General features: G+C 37.8%; 2 protein-coding genes across 2 annotated transcripts; one reads left to right on the top strand and one right to left on the bottom strand.

The window, feature by feature from the left end:
• Positions 1–14486: 14486 nt before the first annotated feature.
• Positions 14487–17039, top strand: LOC143531665 (sorting nexin 2B-like). Its single transcript, XM_077026911.1, has 5 exons — positions 14487–15660; positions 15877–16086; positions 16171–16431; positions 16550–16636; positions 16772–17039. Exons 1-5 carry the CDS (start codon positions 14623–14625, stop codon positions 16850–16852), a joined length of 1677 nt encoding a protein of 558 aa, XP_076883026.1. The 5' UTR covers positions 14487–14622; the 3' UTR covers positions 16853–17039.
• A 1801-nt stretch (positions 17040–18840) lies between these two features.
• Positions 18841–21819, bottom strand: LOC143531637 (uncharacterized). The gene is made up of 9 exons (XM_077026891.1): positions 21797–21819; positions 21566–21680; positions 20553–21455; positions 20433–20459; positions 19957–20266; positions 19704–19864; positions 19475–19551; positions 19267–19368; positions 18841–18928 (listed from the first exon to the last, which is right to left on the bottom strand). The coding sequence occupies exons 1-9, from the start codon at positions 21817–21819 to the stop codon at positions 18841–18843; spliced, it is 1806 nt and encodes a 601-aa protein (XP_076883006.1).
• Between the last annotated feature and the right edge of the window lie 1384 nt (positions 21820–23203).

Here is a 23203-nt window from a genome sequence, read left to right as displayed (position 1 = left end):
GCCACTTACTATCATTTTTATTTTTTCCAGCTTTTTCTAGCTTACGAAAATAGAAAAATTAATAATTCATGTCGATCTCATACGGTATCCAAACATGTTAATGATCAATTCCATTACCCCGTCCATTCTATTCCCTCGCTCATTCCATTTCATCGCATATTTCATCACCACATACCAAACAGACCCATATTGTAATTACACTACAATATAATTATATAATTACTTTACTTGTATATATAATTATGTTACTTGATTTTCACAATTAACACGTTAATTTAATTTATACGTTAAATTTCCCCCATATTTCCAAACTCAATATAACGTTTTATACTTTCCCCATATTTATTGGACCATGTTGTAAGTAAATTCGTCAAATGGTACCTTCATTTTGTTATAGATTTTACTTATACTAGGCATGATAAATTAATGACCTTAACATGATTGATATATTTTATCTATGTCAAAATATAAAATCTAATCTGATTAATCATGTTAAATCGTGTAATTATAAAAAAATGTGAAAAGAGTTGATACGTTGTAAATAGATGGCGCTATGGTGAAATTTTAATGCGATGTTGTAAATAGATGGCGCTATGGTGAAATTTTAATGTGATGTAAATGGATTGACGGTCTGTATTAAAATTTAAAATTTTTCATTCAATTTCATACGGTTTAAAATTCCAAACTTTTCTTTTAACAAAACACATTTTCTTCTGAAGAACAAAACATGTGATCTGGACCACCAATTTAGAAGGAAACTATATATAAACTTACAACTAGATGCTATATGTAAAGGGCGAAGCTTCTTTTTGGCCCCGAGCCGGCGACCCCCCCCCCTGTAAATTTACGCAAATTCGTCCGCAATTTTTTACGTATTGAGTCCCCCCACACCCCTCCACCAAACCGACCACGTATTTTTTGTCCAAGCTTCACTACTGCTCGTTCATTTTTATATATTTTTCGGATCGAGAGTTATGTTATTGACTAATTCCGACAATTAAAAATGGAATATCACCGATCTCTCTCTGTAATGAGCACTTTTGACCTTGGGGTGAAAATTAAATCAATGACGTCATCTGGGAGATATTGCATATGCATGGAATCTTAACAGGGAATTGGTGATTCCGATTCCAGTTTCACGTTTTAGCCAATTTCCATTACGGTTCATGACTTTTATGCTGTAGCAGTTGCCTCTACCAAATCCATTAATTGATGTTAAAGTAAACAGGGATATTGGTTTGTAATACTCTTAACTTTCATCCATTGGTTAATATCACTCACAACTTTCGATTTGTTACCCACCACTTCCAACTTACACTTTATTTGTTTCTGGCATTCCCGAACTTAACGGATCCTAACTCCGTTAGTTTTTTTGCTGATGTGGCATTATTTTTGCTGACATGTCACTGATCTTGCTTACATGGCTCTTTTTAATAAAATATGATAAAAACTCATAATAATAATAATAATAATAATATCTCATCCCCGCCCCCCCCCCCCTCCGGTCTTCTTCATCATCTTCCTCACCCACCCACCTCCCTCAATACAAACAGAAACCATCACACCAACAAGATACCACCCTCAATACACAAAGACAACCACCATCGTACAACTCCTCACATACACCGGCACCATCGCACAACTCGTCACATTTTTTATTATTCAGTCGGTGCTCAATCAATGTTCAAGAAGACAAGACTTGAAAACTTAAAGGTCGTCTCGAATTGGGGAAACTGTAGCCGGAGCCTTCGTGGTGCCTTTCCGACTCGAATTAACCGATCCTAAAGCTACCGAACTTGTTCCTAATCCACCGCCATGGTTTCCGGTAACCGAACCTGAGTTATTAACATTCTGAGCTTCATTTGGTGAAATTATAGTGATATTGGACGTATGCTTGACGAAACGAAGAGCCGATTGGCGATGATGATGTTCGTATTTTGAAGCGGATGGTTTAGGTTTTGTTTTGTTATCGTATTTGATGCAACAAGTTGTTACTGGAACTGGTGGATCTCGGATTGTTGGATCCGTCAGGAGATGAGGTATCGGATGATGATTGTATGGTGGTGCCGGTGTCTGTGAGGAGTTGTACGGTGGTGGCGGTGGCTGTGTGTATTAAGGGGGCGGGGGTGGTTGGGACCTGGGGTAAGAGACAATGAAGAAGACATATTATTATTATTATTATTATTATTATAAAAGCCACGTCAGCACGAACAATGACATGTCAGCAAGAATAATGCTACGCCAGCAAAAAAAACTAACGCAGTTAGGTCTGTTAAGTTCGGGAGTGCTGTAAACAAATAGAGTGGAAGTTGGGAGTGGTGGATAACAAATCGAAAGTTGGGAGTGATATTAACTAACGGGTGAAAGTTGAGAGTATTAAAAACCAATATCTCAAGTAAATATTATCTAGAAACTTTAAGACTACATTTGTCATAACAATAATAATGTTAAATATTATCCGAACGTGACATTCGTGTTAGATTATTATTAGTCATGAATATGATACAAATAGTGATGTTATGTAAATGCCCACGTAGGGTTGTAAGTTGTTGTGTTATTATCACGATGAAAATGTAGGGAGCCAGGTAGGATTTGTAAGGGAGGAACAGCCAATCTAAATACGAAAATTATTAAAGAGTTTATGTGGAAATGCGTTCGAGAATACGAACGATTTGGTTATAAGATGTGTAGGTCCGATTATCTCTAGATCAAGTGCAAACTTGATTACCCAATTACTCATATTTGTGAATTACCAATAGATGTGGTAATCAAGATCTAAGATAGAGAAAAATTATAAAAACGAGTGAACTCCAAACGATTTAGCTAGCAAAATGATTTGGTTGAACGACTAGACTAACATGAACGGCTAGTCCATGCTACACTAATCTCTTACAATCACAAAAATGAGTCTTAACATGATGCCTATTACGATGATTTCAACAACAATACTAGCATGAGCAAAAATTAATATACATAGACCTCAGCGATAGCTATGACACTACAAAGTGTCATAGTTAGTCTGGGTGACACTTCGAGTGTCACTACTAGATAATATTTCTTCATGAGCTTTGGTGACACTCGTGAGCACAGGCGACACTCATGGTGTTGTAGTAAGTGTCGCTATCAACAACTAAGTCAACCAAAATGAAATCTTAAACTCCTTCTAGATTTGATCGTCGTTATCACTGATAATTATAGCAAACTATATGATCCTACAATACGACACATCTACAATTCTAGAATCACAATAAACACAATACATATGTTGTTAAGTGTGTTTACATTACATCCAGTTAGATGACAATAAATAAATAACCATAACATTTAAAAGTGAATGTTGCGTAGTAAAATAAATGAACTTTTGTTTTATATTTTTTCACTTGGTCTATCCGTTGTGGATAGTTATTACGGCGCCACCATATTTACATGGGCATGATGACGCCCCAAAAACCGCGCTACTATATAGGTCGGTCGGCACCAAAGAGCATTTCGCCACCCCCATAAAGCTCCCAATGCCTTTGCAACTCTGCTCTTGGTTAATGCAACGTCAGTCACCACGTGTCTTTACTGTGCTCCGAGCTCCGATGAAATTATAATACTCTGTTTCAAGCGAACAAAAAGAGAGATGGTGGATATATTATTATGGTGGTGAACTGGTACTCCATTCAAACACTTTTGACGTAAACATTGTCAGTAGCAGCACATGGCCATAAATTCTTTAAATAGAATTAATTTTCAATTTTCACAAGAGTCCCCTAAACTATTATGTCATATTTATCATGGAACAAAAGTATAGAGTTGAGTATTTACACTCCGCCTCTCTTACAGGGGTTGAATTCTACTACAAAAGGTCCTCTCTTTTTAATTGTGTTGGTTCAAAAAAAAAAGTAAGTATCTTAACGCTTTATTCTTGACTTTTTATTATACGTAAATATATATATTTACTAATAAACGTTCGGATATACAAACATACCGTTATAAAGCGCGGTGCTCAAGTCATGTCTTGACACGATCTCCATTTTTATTAATAAACTAATCTTACATACTTGTTTATGAAATGAAATGGACGATGTCAAAGACTTTACTAATAAACGTTCGTATTACCAAGTCTTTGGAACGATTATTAGTAAATATGACTATGAATGATTACTTAATCTCATATGACATCTTAAAACAACAAATATCATTTTTATACATGATATAAAAAGTTGTTTATACTCATCCGCGCATGTGATTGAAACATTACTAACAAGTTTATTATTACAAGTTCAATGCTACTAACATTATTTAGCAGCAATGAACTGGGGGACTACCATGATATATCACCACTACATTAGCGCGGTGGAAGACATCAAAATACTAGGTTGGGCTCACCTCATAATTCGCCTAAGAATGGAAGACGTCCTAATTAAAGGTTGGGAATCCTCATAAACCCATACGGCTACGCGCCATACTTAAAGGTTGGGAATCCTCATAAACCCATACGGCTACGCGCCAAACTTAAAGGTTGGGAATCCTCAAAAACCCTTACGGCTACGCGCCAAACTTAAAGGTTGGGAATCCTCATAAACCCATACGGCTACGCGCCAAACTTAAAGGTTGGGAATCCTCATAAACCCATACGGCTACGCGCCAAACTTAAAGGTTGGGAATCCTCATAAACCCATACGGCTACGCGCCAAACTTAAAGGTCGGGAGCCTAATAATATCCCACATGGCCACGCGCCAAACTTAAAGGTCGGGAGCCTAATAATATCCCACATGGCCACGCGCCAAACATAAAGGTTGGGAGCCTAATAATATCCCACATGGCCACGCGCCAAACATAAAGGTCGGGAGCCTAATAATATCCCAAAAGGCCACGCGCCAGCTTAGGTTGTGCACACCTCATAATTTGCCCGAGTATGGGAACCTTGTAATACATCCACTTTTAGTTGATATGTTTTTGCAGGTTCGGCTACGAGTCGCACAAGCACCTATTACATTATTATTATTATCTGGCCGTTTGTGCCTCCATTATTATTTTGAAGACAAGCCGGGATAGTCATCCTGCGTAGAAGAGGCCATTGTGGGCCAGTCATTATCATCATATTATAGCTTATAAGCCGCAACTCGCGCATGTTTCATTATTTTATAGCTCGTAAGTCGTCTCGCGCGCAAGCTTCATTATTTTTATAACTCGTAAGCTGCCTCGGGCGCAAGTTGCGTTACATTATTATCGAGATGCGCACTCTATCTTTTATCAGGCCCCGCGCCACTATTGTTATGATGCGTGCTATATCTTATTCATGCCAATGCACCATTATTATCATAAGGATCACAACATGTCACCATCATGGAGAAAACCTCTCAAAACTCAAAGACAATAAAGACAAGGCCGAAGAAAGGGGAAAAACCGCCTCATATCCTAACACACCTTATGAAGTCCAGAGCTCCACCTAAACGCTTGCACGCCTAGGAGCAACACTGGACTTGGGGGGCTTGTAGGGGTATGGTACTAAACCCGGCATACGACCTTAATTTATTATGTTTGGCTTGTTTTATTATATGGGCTAATACAATATATTATTGGGCTGGGGTGGTTTTGTGGAGGTAACCCTAACTGGGCTAGGCCCATTAGGGTACCATGATGGTGGCCATGAGGCTCCCTATATAAGGAGGTCTCCACCTCCTTATTAATGGTTGGTTATTCTCAATAAGAGCCACCACCATAACCATTTTTGTGTCTGTAAACAAGAGATCCTTGAGATTTCTTAGCAGTCACCTCCACACCCCCAAAAACCATTGCAGATCTTAAGCTACCGGAGAAGAAGATCGAGTCGTGGTTCGTTCATCTCGAAGACCGGGGAACATCGTCACGGATCAGGTCAGATTCATTTCATGTTTCTACAGATATTGATTGTTAAAGTCGTTCCTAAACTCAAATAAAGTATGATGGTTATTACATATCATTTTAGTTATAAAAATTGCTACAAAAAAAGGCTCTTGAAAATAGATTTAGCGGCTTGTAAAAAGACACAATATTGTTGGTTGCAATCAACCAGGGCCCCTTCCTATTGTCCATACCCAACATCAGCATACATAGAAACGACAATACTATAACTATTGTCCTTCAGTGGTACTATGCCAAATTATCTGCTACACATAGGGCTTCAAACGAACCAGACTTCGGTACGTCCGTTCGGTGATAAGTTCGTTTTTGTTCGTCCGTTTAATAGTTGAAACGGACATGAACATAAAACTTTCGTTCGGTAAGCTTAACGGACGAACACGAACACAAACCGTGTTCATGAACGTCCGGTAATAATTATACTTTTTGAAATTAATATGTAATTGTTTATGTTCGTTTTTTCATTATAGTCGTTTATATATGTTTGTCCGTTAGTGTTCATTAGTGTCGGTTAGTGTTCGTATGCCCATTAGTGTCTATGTGTCCATTAGAGTCCGTTAGGGTTCTTTTGTCCAATATCACACGTTAGCGTCTGTTTACAATATTGATGAACGTAGACAAACGGACACAGACAAAGTCAATTTCTTAATGGACAGACATAGACGAATTTTCACTCGGTAGAGTGTTCGTGAACCGTCCGTTTGTACGACAAAAGCTTAACGAACAAGGTCATCATCCGGTTCAGTTCAGTCCATTTACAACCCTAGCTGCACACTCTCTTGGACCCCAATTCAAATGCCTCATAAAAGGAACCAGTTGAAAGTGTTTTCCAAGATAACCAAATTTCCCGTATTGAAACAATGAAACAACAAACAACTCGTTACCAATGTTTTTTTTTCTCGTGCGGATATGTCCATTAGCGTCCATTAACTTAATAAAACAAAGTGACTATTATAACCATTGCTTTTAGCTTAATCATTTGACAAAATTAATAAAACAAAGTGACTATTATAACCATTGCTTTTAGCTTAATCATTTGACAAAACTATATTTGCGTAAACACTAATTTTCATCCACGCTACGAAAGGTACGCTTTTATACAAGTTATAACACCTAAATAAAAAATATCGATGGTGTCCATCAAAATCATTTTATTACAATTTTACAAACGAGAAAAATGCATAAAAAGTAATATTATTCGTGATATAAAAAAGGCCATGATGTGGCAAAAGTCACGATTAGTTAGGTGTTGAACAACAAATAGTTGGTTAGTGATGCTCCAAGTGAAAGTGATAGTTTCATTATGATTTGGTAGGTCGGCCATCTCTTCCTAGTATTTTTTTTTGTCTATAACATAAGCAAATAATTGGAGAAATAGTTTTTTATTTGGTTTGTGCATAGGATGCATTTTTAAATTCGTTTCTAAAATGTTGTTTCTTCTGTTAACCATGAGAATTTGTATCAGGAAAATTTATAAGACAACGTCAATGAGTCAATACCCTTCTTGGGATAAGATAATGTAAAACGCAGTTTGTGTTAAGCATATGAGCTTCAAGTGGGTTAAAGATAGAAAACCAATGGAAGTCGGATTAAATCATTAAAACATGAGACATATGCTAGACAAATCAAACGCTTACTATTGCGACAATAATCAATATAACTGTGAGAAGACGTGCGAATATTTTAAGATTACTAAACCACGCATCAAAGTGAATATTGTTAGCGGACTAGTATGTAATACAAGTGATTAATGGTGAAAAATAGTTAATTGTGTAAACTTAAACGTAAGTGATAGAAATTAAAACTTTTAATTTAACGGGCAGCTCTATAATTACATTTACATATATATCGTAGAAGGACTCGTATTTTATTTATAAATTTACTTGCGTATTCACTCTAAAATGTCATGTTTTCACTTCATTAAAATTTAAGGTTTCATAAACACTTGAAGATATAAAAAAAGCACACAATTTTAAGATTGTTATTATTGCATTTCTAATAATCTAGTATCTCTACCATACATCCAATGGAAAATAAAATCTGGAAGACATGAAAAGTCTAACAACCTTTATTTTTAATAAAAAGCAAGTCCAGAATATTAAAAATTTAATAATGTAAAACAAGTAAACAACCACAAATGAAAAGCATTGTCATGAAAACAGTTTTCAAAGTATTTGTTGGGCTACTAGAGATGAAAGGCATTGACATGAGGAAAGTAAAACATAGTGACATGAAATCAATGTAAAGTGTCTTTTAATTGACAATTTCAATTGCGTAGCATCTAAACAAAGCTAGTTTATAATTCATATCAAAATACAAAAAAACTGGTTTGAAAAAGAAAAGGCATTTTAGTGTAATCATCTTTAGTAATAAAAGTTGTCTTAATACGACAAGTCAACGTCCCACTATATTAACTTTCGTATTATCATTTACGTAACGCCCACAACTTCTTTAGTTCTCGGTTTTCATCTGTAAATTTAAAGTTGAGTTAAAAGTGTCTACAACTCACGACCCAAGAAGTGGGTTCTTGTTCTTTCATTTGCTTGGTTTGATTGCTATCAACAAACTTAAATATCTAGACAACACAAAGTTTGTTATATAGAATGGTATTTAGGAGATCTTGTGAGGTTAAAAAATAAAGTTGATTTGTATGTATGGTAGGGAGCACAAGAGTGACCTAGTCCTAGTGAATCGTTCCCAACAAACTTTGATTAGTCGCCAACATATAAAAGACAGAGAAAACTTACTTCATACACAATCTGTGTATGTTTAGCTTTTAGATATCACAATTTTTTTTACTATGTGTGATTTAAATGTCTTAATTTGAGTTTTTTTATCCTTCTTTAATTCTTTTTTTGTTCAAATAGCTATCCACTAGTTTTCCTTTTCTTTTGTTACTTTTATGATTTTTTTAAAGTATGTAACTTTGTGATTAAGTTAATGCTAATTGTGATATTTGATTTGGTTGTTCGGTTATTGTTTTATGTGTATAGTTAACCGAAATAAACGAAACGGACTGAACCGTTACCAGAACCAACTTTTATAATTTTTATCTTTGATAATATACCGTATATCAAAAAAGTTTTGTTACAATCTCGAATTTATTATTTACCCCTCCTGTAGAAATTAACATGTTTGTTGCAATTTACTGAAGAAACACTAACCGGACCCCGGGCAGGTTACTGGCAACCTGGGGGTTGGAGAGATGTTTCCCACGAGGGGTTAGACCCTTGGAAGATGGTTCTTCTGATAACCTGCAAAACAGACACCGTGAGCTCGTCACTAAGAAGGGGGGGGTTCCTCCTTGTGACCACCCTCCGGCGTGAGAATCAGACTAGATTGCTCTTTAAATATAAAAGTATATTAAGAGATTGCTAGAGCAGATATCAGGTATAATATGATGATAATGTAGTAAGATATGATGTGTCCAGATGATCATACCATTTGGGGTATTTATAGCCGAAGGTAGGTTTCCAAGGAGGTATGGCCGGCTGCAACAGTGTTCCTGTTCATCAACAGTAGTCTACGCACGTGCCTTGCTGGTAGTTGGTGGGTAGGCAGCGGCTGATAGCGACCAGGCCTGCTGTATACTATTCCCTTTCCACCAACTGCCGGCTACGCACGTGGTATGACAGTAGTTGGTGAGTAGGCAGCGGCTTAATAGTGATACAGTACAGGAGCATGCTGCTCGCCATACTGTATCAGTGAGCTGTCGTATCCCTGATCAGATCTTTCGCCCATACCTCGTCAGGTACAGTAAAAGGTCCTTCAGTATAGACTGGCTTATTTGGGCGGGAGTATTCCCCCTCCCGCCTCTGTGCGGGATTGCTCCCGGCTTTGCTCATTCCTTCAGGTGACACTGAACGAGAGCTAAGTACCTAGTGCGTGTAGCCATGCTGCGCGGGTGGCCTTCCCTCATGGCTTGTATCCGAGGCTGCGGGAACAGGCGGAGTCCACCATGGGAGGCATTTCCTGCGGGACCAGCTTGCATACTGCGCGTAAGGACGTCACGTCTCTGAGCATGGTTGGTCCTGCGGATCCAGTTGGTCTCTGCGCAGACGTCCCTGTTTAAGGTGAGTCTTGCGGGTCCAACTGGGCTCTGCTGGGACCTACCTCTTCAAGTCCCCCCAGTCCAATGTTCTTCTCATGCGTGTTTAATAAAGTGAGGTGAACTTTTGGACTTAAGCAAAGGGTTTTGAAAAGGGTTTTGTAAGGTTTTCCATGGGAAGTCCTTGTCACTTGCAGAAATGCCCGAGTTTCCTGCTTGGTCTTTGGGTATGATGCGGGTAGGTCTGTAACCTCCTCGCAAGTCAGGAGCATTGAGTCCCAGTTGTGTGGATTCTCCATGAGGTTTTGGTAGTTTTGAACATAGTGATCAATTATGTTAAAACCACCAATTCCATCCTGGAACTTCAAACAAAGTAGTTCTCAACGTTCCCGCTATGCGGGGATGTTATTTCCGTTTCCGCAAGCATTGCCCAGAAGATCCTTCCTGGTTTCAATTCCCAGCGGAGCGCTAGGTATGTGAAGGGTTTTGCCTTAACACTGTACCAGCGCTCGTCTTACGGTTACTTTACTTCCAAGGTATTCCTAGCGTCAATTCCCTGCAGGTGCTAGGTATGTGAAGGGTTTTGCCTTTACACTGTACCCGCATCTGTCTTATAGTTACTTGGTTGCCGAGGAATATTTGGCTTCAATTCCCTGCGGGTGCTAGGTATGTGAAGAGTTTTGCCTTTACACTGTACCCGCATCCGTCTAACGGTTACTTGTTCGCCAAGGTTTACTTGGCTTCAATTCCCTGCGGGTGCTAGGTATGTGAAGGATTTTGCCTTTACACTGTACCCGCATTCGTCTAACGGTTACTTGTTCGCCAAGGTTTACTTGGCTTCAATTCCCTGCGGGTGCTAGGTATGTGAAGGGTTTTGCCTTTACACTGTACCCGCATCCGTCTAACGGTTACTTGTTTGCCAAGGGGTAAGGGGTATTTTCCCGCTTACTTTTTAATACTTCCGAAGTTTGAATTTTGAAATTCGAAGAGTTGGTGAAAAGATAAACCTCTGAAACGTCGTGCGACGGTTTCTTCTGACTGTGTCAGGACGTGCAGGAAGTTATGGTGACGTGACAGAACATGGTCATTCCAGTCGCTTTTTCAGGCGCGTGGGAGCGATTTTTCGGGCACGTGGCCGCGAAATTACTGGCACACGTCCTTTCAACAGCTGTTGCCAGCTTGCTTTTTGCCACGTGTCATAGTTTCATTGCCCATTTGATTTCTCTCTCCTCCGCATTAAATTCACCGCATTAATTGCGATTACTATATAAAGGGGGAGAGGGTTATTTGCAATTCACACTTTCCACTTTCATCTCTTCTTTTCAAGTAATTTCCGGCGAATTTTTCTGTTCAGTAAAGCTTTACCCTGAAATCTCTTTTCATCTTTCTTTCACCATGTCTTCTCATGATGCTGATGACCAGAAGACTGCTGGCGAATGCCAGTGCTCTCTTCCTGTCGATCTGTACCAGTATATCGTCAGGAAGTTCATGCTCGAGTCTCTCGAGCCTGAGTTTCCTGAACCCCACCATACTGTGTACGATGCCCCTAGTGGCAAGATCGGGGTTTATGCTGCATTCTTTGTCTACGGGAACCTTAGGTTTCCGTTGACAAAGTTTGTGTACCGTGTCCTAGAGAGGCACGGTGTGCACCTGACAGAGGTGCACCCCATGGCCATTGCCAAGGTCCGGCACTTTGAGTGGGTGTGCCGGATACTGGGCCTTGAGCCCTTTGTTGACCGTCTGATGACCTTCTACACTTGGAGGTGCATCCAGGGGTGGTACACTCTTACAACCCGTATAAAGGGTTTAAAGATTTGTACCACCGAGCGGAGTCTTCGCTCATGGAGAAGAGAGTTCTTCTTCATATCCGCTCGCGCCGTCCCCATCGCCATGAAGTTTAAGAATGGCCAGGCGCTTCCGAACCTTCCCGCCCTTAACTACGAGGAGGCGGAATGGTTTTCGAAGATATCCCGGGTCCAGTCCCCGGTTTTCCGTTTTCCGGAGTCGGCGATGGTGATGCTGGGGATGAGCCGGGTGTGGAAGGCGGCGAATGCGGATAAGGTTCCGATCGTCCTTGAATATGGTTCGAACTCTACCCCTTATGGTATGTCTTGTTTCTTTTTTGCTGACTACGATTTTTTCTAACTTTCTTGTTGATTTCAGAGGGTAACGATCTTCAGTCGCTCCTGAATCCGCGGGAGGAAGATGGTCCTGCGCGGATGGGTACTCGTGCTCTGGACCAACTTTGATAATATACCGTATATCAAAAAAGTTTTGTTACAATCTCGAATTTATTATTTACCCCTCCTGTAGAAATTAACATGTTTGTTGCAATTTACTTAACCTAAAACTTGATTAGATTTATTAACTGAAATGATCTAGACTTGGCCACACCAATATAAAGTTTAACAGATTAGTCAAGAGAGAATAGTATAAAACCACATAAAGTGTTTTATAAGTCTTTTTAGGATTGTTCTATTTAGTCACATCTTAATTTGTTGCAAAGCTTTCATAATCTAAGAAGATGAAAACCATAGAAACATTTTAGGATTTTTCATTTTTGTTGGGCTTTGATGTAACTAAGCTGTCTTGCTCATAAGTCATGTTGTAATTACTTACCTTCTCTTGCTGGGCTCAGGGACCGTGGGTTTGTTGTGGGTTAGGCTGCGTTGAAGACTGAATCAGGCAAAGTTGTTAAACACGAGAAAACTTGTTTAGAGAATCAATATGTCTTTCTCCCATTTGCTTTTGATATATTTGGTTATCTGCCCCCAGAGGCTGTGAAATTTTTTAGTAGGGTTCAGCATGTCGTACGCGGAACCTCTTCAGTTCCTAGGTCCCAAAGCTTCGTTTTTAGTAGTATTGACTTTGCTATTCAAAAGGGGGTTGCGGCGCAGCTTGTTGCCCGTTTGCCTACCACTTTATTGTAATTGCTTTGTAGTAGCTGAATGTTAATTACTAAATTACTGTATAGTTAAAAAAAATAAAAAAAAAATAAGGACAATAAGAAATAAAAATGGACATGAACATATACGGCTATCCCTATATCTTACATCGTAGATTTGTGATCCATTAGTTGCCTAGTTGGGTTGGACATTGCTAGATTGAGGACATCCAGTAGTTCAGTTTATTACTTGGGCTGGACATTAAAGGGCCTAGGTCCAGCCGTTTGGGTTTAAAACTTAACTATTAGGCTGAAGTTGAAGATATTAAGAGGCCTGCTGCTCATGAGTCCTGATATAAAGGGCCGGCCCATTTCTCCCTTTGATTCATTTTCTGTTGTAATTAGTTTGGGTCTAAAAGTTCAGTTCTTCAAAGTCCAAACAACTAGATAGAGGTGTTAAAAAAACGGTTTAGGCTCGTCAACCCGGTTTATAACCAACTGCTACACCAAAAAACCGATTTTTATCGGACCGGTTAGGCCGAACCACCGTTTCGTATACCGGTTTACAATCCGTTCCCTCAAACGCGGTTCGGTTTCTTCCAAACCGGTTTGGACCATGCCATGATCAACTCGGACCGGTTTTTAACCTAAATTGGTTTATGATATAAAACGTTTTGTACATGTCTACAAGTAGTGTGCTTAGAGATTTAAAACAAATCTCAAGTATTTAACTTCATACTTTTTTCGAAATCAATGATAATTAATACGAAGTCAGTAGCCAAAGTTAAATATAAAGAAACAACATTAAATGAAATTTAATACCTGGTTCAACCTCATTGAACATATCTTCTAAACAACTCGACTTAACATCACTTTGAGAGTTACGATTATAATCACGTTTTTTACGACCAAAGGACATTTTGCCCAATACTTGATAGTATCCGGTCGTGTAATAGATATTCTCTTCATTAAAGACCAATGCCTGAAACCTCTATAGATAGATTAGATGGATTTAAAAGTAATTATTATCCGTTAAAAATATTACATTTTTGAGATTTGGAACTTCGAAATGCACAAAGAATAGAAAATTATGAATATCCTATATTAATTTTGTATTTACTCCTTTTGTATTTGTATGCTTTAGCAAGGTGCATTTTAGTTGTCACGTGTAAAATGTAGGATAAGCGGTCCCACCTTGATTAATCCACTTGGCCACACATGCACCTTTAACCAAAAATTTAATTTTTGTTAGAACGATAACCTTCTTACGTGTTAAACCATCGTACTCTTCAATTTGAAAAGTCTCGTTGTTTCACTCCGGTCAAACTATGTTGTTTTAATCAGGTTCACGCTCGTTCCTCCGAAAAACCATACTGCCAGCTGCCACTTGACAGTTATTATGTCGCCATAAGAGCAAAACTCTCTGACGTATCACACGGTGAGGCTAAAACCAAATTGTGCTCATGATTCAAACTAACAACCTCGTAAAACAAATTCAAATATTTCATTGTCTATATCTATTAAAAGTAAAGCAAGATCGAACTTGAGTCTCCGAAACCCAAACCCTCTAGCACGGGGCCATGAGGATATTTTTTTAATATTAATTAAATAGAAGAAACAAATTGTGAAAAAATCTCATCTAAACTAAACTGCACCGTGTGAGTAAACTCCGGAACCATCACCACCGTTGATCTCCGCCGTGGAAATTGGCCGTCAGACTCAACCGTATCAATCAGACTTCAGAACCACTTCAGATATTCAGATCAATTTCAATTTCATATCATAATAATAAATCAATCAATGATGGAATTCGAGAATCAAACCTTTGAAGATACCGACTTACACTCTCTCGCTCTTAACGATGACGTTGATAACAATAACAGCTCTCCGTCATCCAGATCTAACGGCTTCGTCAACGGTGCCGTTAATCATCCTCTCTCGTCTTCCTCCTTATCGTTTGCCGAAATACCTACAACTGACGACGACGACGTTAATAATAATAACAGTAACAGTAACAATCCGTTGCTGACGTCATTATCATCTCACCAAAACCCTAACTCGTTCAATTCGGTTCTCGAACCGCCGTCGTACGCCGATGCGGTGTTCGGATCGTTTGACAGAAAACAAACTAACGGCGCCGGTGCCGTTTCCGGTGCCACGTCATCCGATTACCTAAAAATCTCCGTCACGGATCCAGTGAAGGAACAGGATCCGGTGAACTCGCTTGTGCCTGGTGGTAACTCGTTTGTGACGTATTTGATTACTACATGGACGAATATAGTTGAATATAGCAGAACCGAGTTTACGGTTCGGAGACGGTTTCGAGACGTCGTGACGTTATCGGACCGGTTAGCGGACTCACACCGAGGTTATTTTATCCCGTTGCGGCCCGATAAGAGTGTGGTGGAGAGTCAGGTGATGCAGAAGCAGGAGTTTGTGGAGCAGAGGCGAGTGGCGTTGGAGAAGTATTTACGGAAGCTTGCGGCGCACCCGGTGATAAGGAAGAGTGAGGAGTTGAGGTTGTTTTTGCAGGTGCAGGGGAAGCTGCCATTGATGAGGACGACGGATGTGGCGTCGAGGATGCTTGATGGCGCGGCGAGGCTGCCGAAGCAGTTGTTTGGGGAGTCGGTTGTGAGTGCGGTTGTGGATCCGAGTGATGTGGCACAGCCGGCGAAAGGTGGGAGGGATTTGTTGAGGATGTTTAAGGAGTTGAGGCAGTCGGTTGTTAATGATTGGGGTGGAACGAAGCCGCCGGTTGTGGAAGAGGATAAGGAGTTTTTGGAGAAGCGGAAGAAGATGCAGGATTTTGAGCTGGAATTAACTAATGTATCACAGCAGGTATATTGTTTGTTATTGTAGTTCTATATGTTCATTGCTTACAATATGTTTAATACGCGTACATATAACAAGAGTATTATTGTTACTCTATAGTTTTGAACTAGAGTAGTTACACCGCAAATATGAAGTGGAGCAATTATAATTACTCTAGTTTTGATGCTTATAAGTTATAGAATGTTTAATGACAAGTAGTAAAATGTAATGTTGAATTTGCAGGCAGAAGCGTTTGTTAAAGCCCTACAAGATATGGGTGAGACCTTGGGGCAATTGGGATTGACATTTGTAAAACTTACTAAATTTGAAACAGAGGAAGCTGTTTATAACTCTCAGAAAGTGAGAGCTGCAGATATGAAAAATGTGGCTACTTCCGCTGTTAAAGCGAGCAGATTGTTTCGTGAGTTGAATGCACAAACCGTCAGACATCTGGTATCTTCTTGACACTTTGTAGAAGATAGTGTTAGAACTTTAGATTCAGTTAAGTTGAAAGCTTGAGTTGTTGTATTACTGCAGGATAAGCTACATGAGTATCTAGGAGTGATATTAGCTATGAATAACGCTTACGCAGATCGGTCAAATGCTTTGTTGACTGTACAGACTCTTCTATCTGAGCTGGCAAATTTGAATTCTAGGATTGAGAAGCTAGAAGCAACTGCATCGAAGATATTTGGTGGTGACAGATCTAGAGTAAGGAAAATTGAGGAGTTGAAAGAAACAATGAGAGTTACTGAAGAAGCTAAAAACTGTGCGGTTAGAGAATATGAACGCATTAAGGTAACACGATTAGTTTCTATAGCCATCAAATTTCAATAATTATAGATGTTTTGTTAGTGTTTGTGTTTGTTTATATGTAACATGTTTGAGAAATATATAACAAAGAATGGTTATGCAGGAGAATAATAAGAGTGAGCTTGAGAGATTGGACAAAGAAAGACATGATGATTTTTTTAGCATGTTGAAAGGCTTTGTCGTTAACCAGGTACATGTTTCTCGTCTTCACTAATAACTCGATACAATTTAGTTTTTCTTTTATCAATTGAGCAAAAGGGATGTTGCTATCTTCTGGTTAAGGGTGCAACGCTGCAACTTAAGTACATTGTGGTTGTGATTACAGGCGGGATATGCGGAGAAGATGGCGAGTGTGTGGGAAACGGTTGCGAGTGAAACAACTGGATATGCTGCAAAAAGCTCTTAGTTTTTGTGAACAATGTTATGGGTTAGATATACTTGTACCTTTTTATGTACACTTGGTTCTACTTATGACATAGTTTTTGTGAACAATTTTACAAAATACCTTCTTTTTGTTTTGTATTTTAGCTTTAGACATTTCAGTAATCTTATTAACATTTTGAACTCATAAATGTAATGCTCATTTGAGATTATTGGCTTTAGAGGTATATATCTGTAGAGAGTAATTGATGTGACAATAAAATAAATTATCCTTAGTTTCTTGTTAGAAATGGATTGTGATTTGCATATTATAAAATTAGTCATACAGGTTATGAACCATCAACTCATTGAAGGCATCTGTCTCATTTTAGGATATTTTAATACTACTATAATAAAGAAATGGGTATCCTTTTTCTATAAGATTCAAACAAAGACCATAAATAATTGTACAGTGAGCTATAACAATAAATTATTGCAAACACCTGCGAACAAAATTCTAAGGCCATCACTAACATGCATATCATTAAGGTTAATCCTAGGTAAATGACATGGCTTGCATTGCTAAAAAGTAAAGCCATTGTTAATAAGTTCAATGTATTTAAGTGTTGCACTCTTAGGCTATCTAGCAAGGGACCTACTGAATCATTGTACAACAAATCTTAGGTGGATGCTTCCATATTAGTTTCACACGCATTCACCATTTTGAGCGAACAAGCAAAGCCAAGAATAATGCTTTTTAAAGCATTTTCTTTATGCTTTATCTTTCAAAAGTGGTAATTTCAGAATAATATTCTTGTTATAACTTACACGGATGTAAAGCCAAGTATAATATTTTGGATTTACTATCGTTGTTTTGGAAGAAGTTAACCACGTCCTACTCCTTGAATCGTTGTCGTTTTTAGTTTTAGTTCCCAACACGTATGCAACTAATCTATGGTTACTTTAAATGTGCTCATCAATAACAAATGTATGATTTTAAAATTACTTAATATGGTTTAAAAGATGTATATGCATTTATTAAACATTTAAAGGACAATCTAATAACAATTAAAGATTTAAAGTAATTAATTAGTATACTTAAATCAGTTAAATGGAAAGAAGTAGAAAATTAGGCCAAGATGCATTAACTACAAATTGATACAAGAAAAGCATTACAATAAATATTTGAAATGTGTACTAACTATGAAACACAGTTGTTCTGTCTATAGATTAGATTACTTATACTTTAAATTAGCAGTAACCAAAAAGATACATTCCAAGATCAAGACTACAAAATAGCACATCCAAATAAACACATAAAACATTCAATTTTAAGATGCTGTTATATGTCAATTCTCAAAACAATTGTTTCATCAGCATAACAGATTAACATCAAGGATATGATAATACTATTTCTATCAATGTATATGCAGGCCCACATCATCACTGCTCACCAAAAAAACACAAAAGGCGAATCGGGACCCGTGTCAAGTACTCCTAAGAGCATCCACAACAACAATTTTTTACAAACCGCCACATCAGCGCCACATCAGAAACTAAACTTTTCTTAAAAACCTACACTTTCTTTCACAACAAACTTCTAGTTTGTTTCTGCAAACTTACTTTCCAAACTGCAGTCAAGAACCGTACCTACATCGGTAAAGTCCGGCAAACTAACGTCCGTGTGTTTCCAGCTAGATCCGGACGGTGCCACATTGGCACCGTTGTGGATGCTCTAACGCAAACTACATCACAAATGCCGAGAGATGACTCCTTTTCCCGATTGCTTTCATATCATCGGCAACTTCCCAACAACTTCCCTCCTTTTAACATTCAACCTGCCAAAACTTTGATGAATTAGTTAAAAATAAAAATAATAATAATAATAATAATAATAATAAATAAACGCTAAATTAAGAAGAGTTGTGTTTATACAATGTCCAAAACTTCATCATTTTCTGCCCGTCCACCGAGTGTATAAATCTTTCCTCCCGCTACAAAGCACCCGAAATTGCCTCTAGACACATTCATCGGCTAAGCTTCCACCCAACCGCCCATTCGTGTGTCTAGATATTCTGCAGTTGCTAGATATCCGTCTCCACTGAACCCGCCAATAGTGTATCTATAAAGTGATTAACATTCTTTTAATATAATTCAGAACAAAAACTTTAATCTACCAATATATTTCCATCATCCCAAATAAATGCAATATTTAACAACTCGCTACTAATGAATAGGTTGATTAAACAAGCGTTTAGCTTTAAGCCTCTAACAAGTAAACTTAAATAATTCAGATATACTGTTAACATATCGAATGTGCCAAAACGTGCATTTTTAGTGCATGCAATCTTCTATATTTTTTTTTCTTTTCAAAATATCAGACTATTATTGAGATAATACTATTAGAACTATTAATCTAGTGATTGGATAAGTAAATATTACACAAGTGTATGAACATACAACTTCTCGTTTAGCACAATCATCGAATGACAGCCCTTCGGAGTATTCATGTTTGGAACTGTGCACCAAACCTCTTCACGTGGATCAAATCGTTCAACAGATCTGCGTCACAAAAAGGATTATCATCCGTTTAATGACTTACCAAATGTAAAATAAATTTAAATGAAATAATCTCATAATAAATACTAGATCACTAACTATATGTTACCTTGAATAAGCTACTCCATCATATCCACCACTAACATACAGAATATTATTAAGTTCTACCGCAGCTGCAGCTAATCTCTACAAAACAGTAAACACATGCATATGTAACCGGTGATCATAACAGCAAAAGACTAGCTATTTAAGACTAGCTAATTATTTAAAAATAAAAAACAAAGTTGAAAATTAGTGTACCTTGTTTTGCATTGAACGAGACGGAGTCAATTGCCTACATTCATGTCAAGTAATTCCACCTCTGCAGAACACTGAGATCCGGCAGCACCTCCAACAACAAAAAGTTTGTTCATAACTGAAGCCCCAGCAGCATTTATGTTTTTCCAAAACATTGATGGTCTTGAGGTCCACTGGTTACTTGTCGGGTCGAACGATTCAACTACAAAAAGAAATAGTTACAAGGACATATATTAATAGATTAAGAATAAAACTTTCACAGTATGTTTAAGAACACATAAGGCTATTTATTACCAGTGTTAGGTCCTTCACCGCCAAAATGGTAAACTTCACCATTCATAATTGCTGCAGAGGCATAACTTTTTATAAAATTCATCGGACAAAGCGATATCATGGTGTCCTTTGATGGAAGATAGGAATCTAGATTGGTCAGCCATGAAGAACCGTCATGTCCTCCAACAATTAGAACAGACTTGGTGAACTTTGCGAGAAATTCGCTTGGTGGTTGGTCATCCACTTCGACAGGGTCCACAGTTGTTAGTGATCTGGATTCCAAACCACTAACACGATTTCTAAGCTGCAACACTTCTTGTTTTGATGCATCCTAAGAAGCAAGATGAAATAAATTAGCACAACCAAATGCAGCATTTTATTCAAACACGAATAATGTAAATAAAACATTAAGCAAAGGATGAACATATTAGAATTAGAGATTGTATCAATTCTTGCTCAAGCATGTTCATTTTCACTATACACTTCAGCTGCGATACCTTCATCTCTTCAACTTCTTGTATTAACTTCACATTATAGTCATGCAATCTCAATCAGAAAAAAAAAATTAAAAAAAATTAAGGAACAATAAGCATTATAAACACAAATCTTTATGTTACCTTGGTCATCAATGTCTGTTCATTAGCAGCAGTCTCTACAACTGTGTTTGGAATTAACAAGTTGTCTTCTTCGTGACTTTCCTCACTTTCATTGTCACTCGTCTCAATAGACAACAAATCCACATTGTCGTCATCTAGCGATTGATGTGATGAAGGTAGCTTCGTGACATTTTGACCACTCGAGTCTAAAGTCCACTCATTTTCAACTTCACGTGTTGTATGCATAATGCGGCTTTCTTCCCAAGTTTTTTCTTGCACAACATTCGTGTTATCCGCTGCAAAGCTTGCTTCAACATTTGCGTCTGACACCCAAGTTTGATTCCATTCATCCCAATGGCTTCCCTCTACGATGTCTGCTGGCAAAAACTCACCTGTATCTTCATATGATTGGTTGAATGGCAACTCTTCTCCGGTAGTGTATGCCATATGACTTGGGCCATCGTTCCAACCACTCGTAAATTCATTTGTCATAGTGGCAACCGGCTGGCTTTGATCTCCAAAATGATCATCATTTAATGTTTCAAAACTTTCTTCAGTTTTAAATAAAGCGCTCCACTTTCTTGCGGGTTGTGAACTAGAAGCAATGGTGGTCCCGCACAAAGTAGACGCGTATGAAACCTCTGAGGTCTGGTTCGGGTTCTCGGGTAATGTCTGCATTAGTGGTACACGAGCGTTGTATTCATGTCTTCTTGTATTTTCAGGCAAAAAGGCATAAAGAGTGCTCCATTTTGTTGAAATACCAAAGTTGAAGGGTGATAATTTAAACAATGACATCAACTTCTCGGTTTGATCATGATCTAACTCAAAATAGAAGTGCTTGCTATCATAGTAATTAGGAGCGATAATAGGCTGAAATTGTTTTTCAGATAATGGATTGCATAGCTCTCTAACACAAAATTTCACCTTGAATGCAAAACCACATAATAATATGTTAATGTAAGTATGCGTTAGAAATAAAACTAAAATCGTATACTATTTTATGACAAGCTACTACATTACAATGGAAATGATACCTGAGCGGGATACCAAGTGTATCCGGCGTCATCTCCATCATTGGCCCACGCATACTTATCAATGTTGAGTTGACCATTACCAGTGGCCTCAAATATACCATGAAGTTTTCGGTCACTGTAATTGAAAAGAAACAACACCTGTTATATAAACGTCATACGCTTATCAAATTTCCTCATAAGCAAAACATTAAATAAAGAATGAAAAAACAATGGTGGAAACGATTAACTAACCAAACAACTGACGAGAGAGGCATTCGTTGATAGTGTTGTGTGTCGTTCCAAATATAACCGCACCAAGATCGGTTTTCCTTAGGTTCCTTGCAGGTGCACTATAATTGGACATCACCGAGGTTTCTTTCGTTGTCCAGTCTTAAGTTTATCCTTTTTCTTTTGCTTCCGTCCCATTCTGAAATGTATGATCATCAACACAATAATCCAAATTAATATGACATAGAGGTTAAAAACTCCTTGATAAATTAGGATATAACAAACATAAAATACCATAACGGATATAATCAAGCAATCAAACCTAAAGCTGAATGTAATTTATGATATAACAAACATAATGTACCATAACTATTATGGTCAAACCTAAAGTTAAAGATAAGTTAGGATCTAGCAAACATAATATACCAAACCTAGAGTTGAAGATAATTTATGATATAACAAACATAATGTACCATAACTAATATAATCAAACCTAAAGTTAAAGGTAATCTACGATCTAACAAACATAATATATCATAACTGATGTAATCAAATCAAACCAAAGCCTAAAGCCACTGAAGCTCGAATAGATAAAAAAGTTTGAAGCAAGCAGAGCCAAAAAGCCTCAAATAAAGCTTGTTTAATTATCGAGCCCTAGCTTGAGCCTTGTATGAGAAACTCGATTAGGCTTGTCGAGTTGTGCTTTTAAGTTTTACCTCTTTTGAACTTCAATGTAATATGTATTAATTTAACACTACACTACACTACACAGCCGAACTCGAGTCAAGCTTTGGCTCTTTTGTTTAATATATAAAACAATTAAAAAAATAAATAATTAATAATAATAATAAACAAGCCGAGCCAACTCGCCCTTCAACTCAAAACGTTTTCTGATCTATGAATATGATGTTAATTTCCAAAAGCAAAAATGTGTGTAAAATTATAATCACAGAAAAACCGAAACGAAGATGAGAAGTTTTGCACAAAAGAAAACTTTGATTTGTTTGGTGGTTCAAGTGACCGTACGATGAACCAAAAAGCACCTGTCTGTCACAATTCCAAACAAAATATAAAAAAATACACAATATATATATATATATATATTAAACAAAATGAACTTGTAGATGATAGTACAAGAAGCAACGTGACCAAAACGACGTCGGAGAATAATAATAATAATAATAATAATAATAATAATAATGATGACACCGGCGGTAAGGTGATCGAAGTGTGATGGAATGGAAATCAATCGCTGGTTTTCAAGGTGGCTGGCTGGCCAGTATGAGAGTGGGCCCAGGTGGCTTTACCTATTTACCATATTGCCCCTGATGACAAAAGGAAGGACTTTGTTTTGGACTGTTTTAGTAATTTGGCGTCTTTTGTCAACAATTTTCATTTCTTTACATGTTTCTATATTGGTGAAAATTTGAA

The sequence above is a fragment of the Bidens hawaiensis genome, unplaced genomic scaffold (assembly GCF_021521415.1).
Source record: "Bidens hawaiensis isolate Kalapana, Puna unplaced genomic scaffold, B.hawaiensis_p1.1 tig00009196_1, whole genome shotgun sequence".
Taxonomy (NCBI): Eukaryota; Viridiplantae; Streptophyta; class Magnoliopsida; order Asterales; family Asteraceae; genus Bidens; species Bidens hawaiensis.
This window is presented reverse-complemented; position numbering and strand designations above follow the sequence as displayed.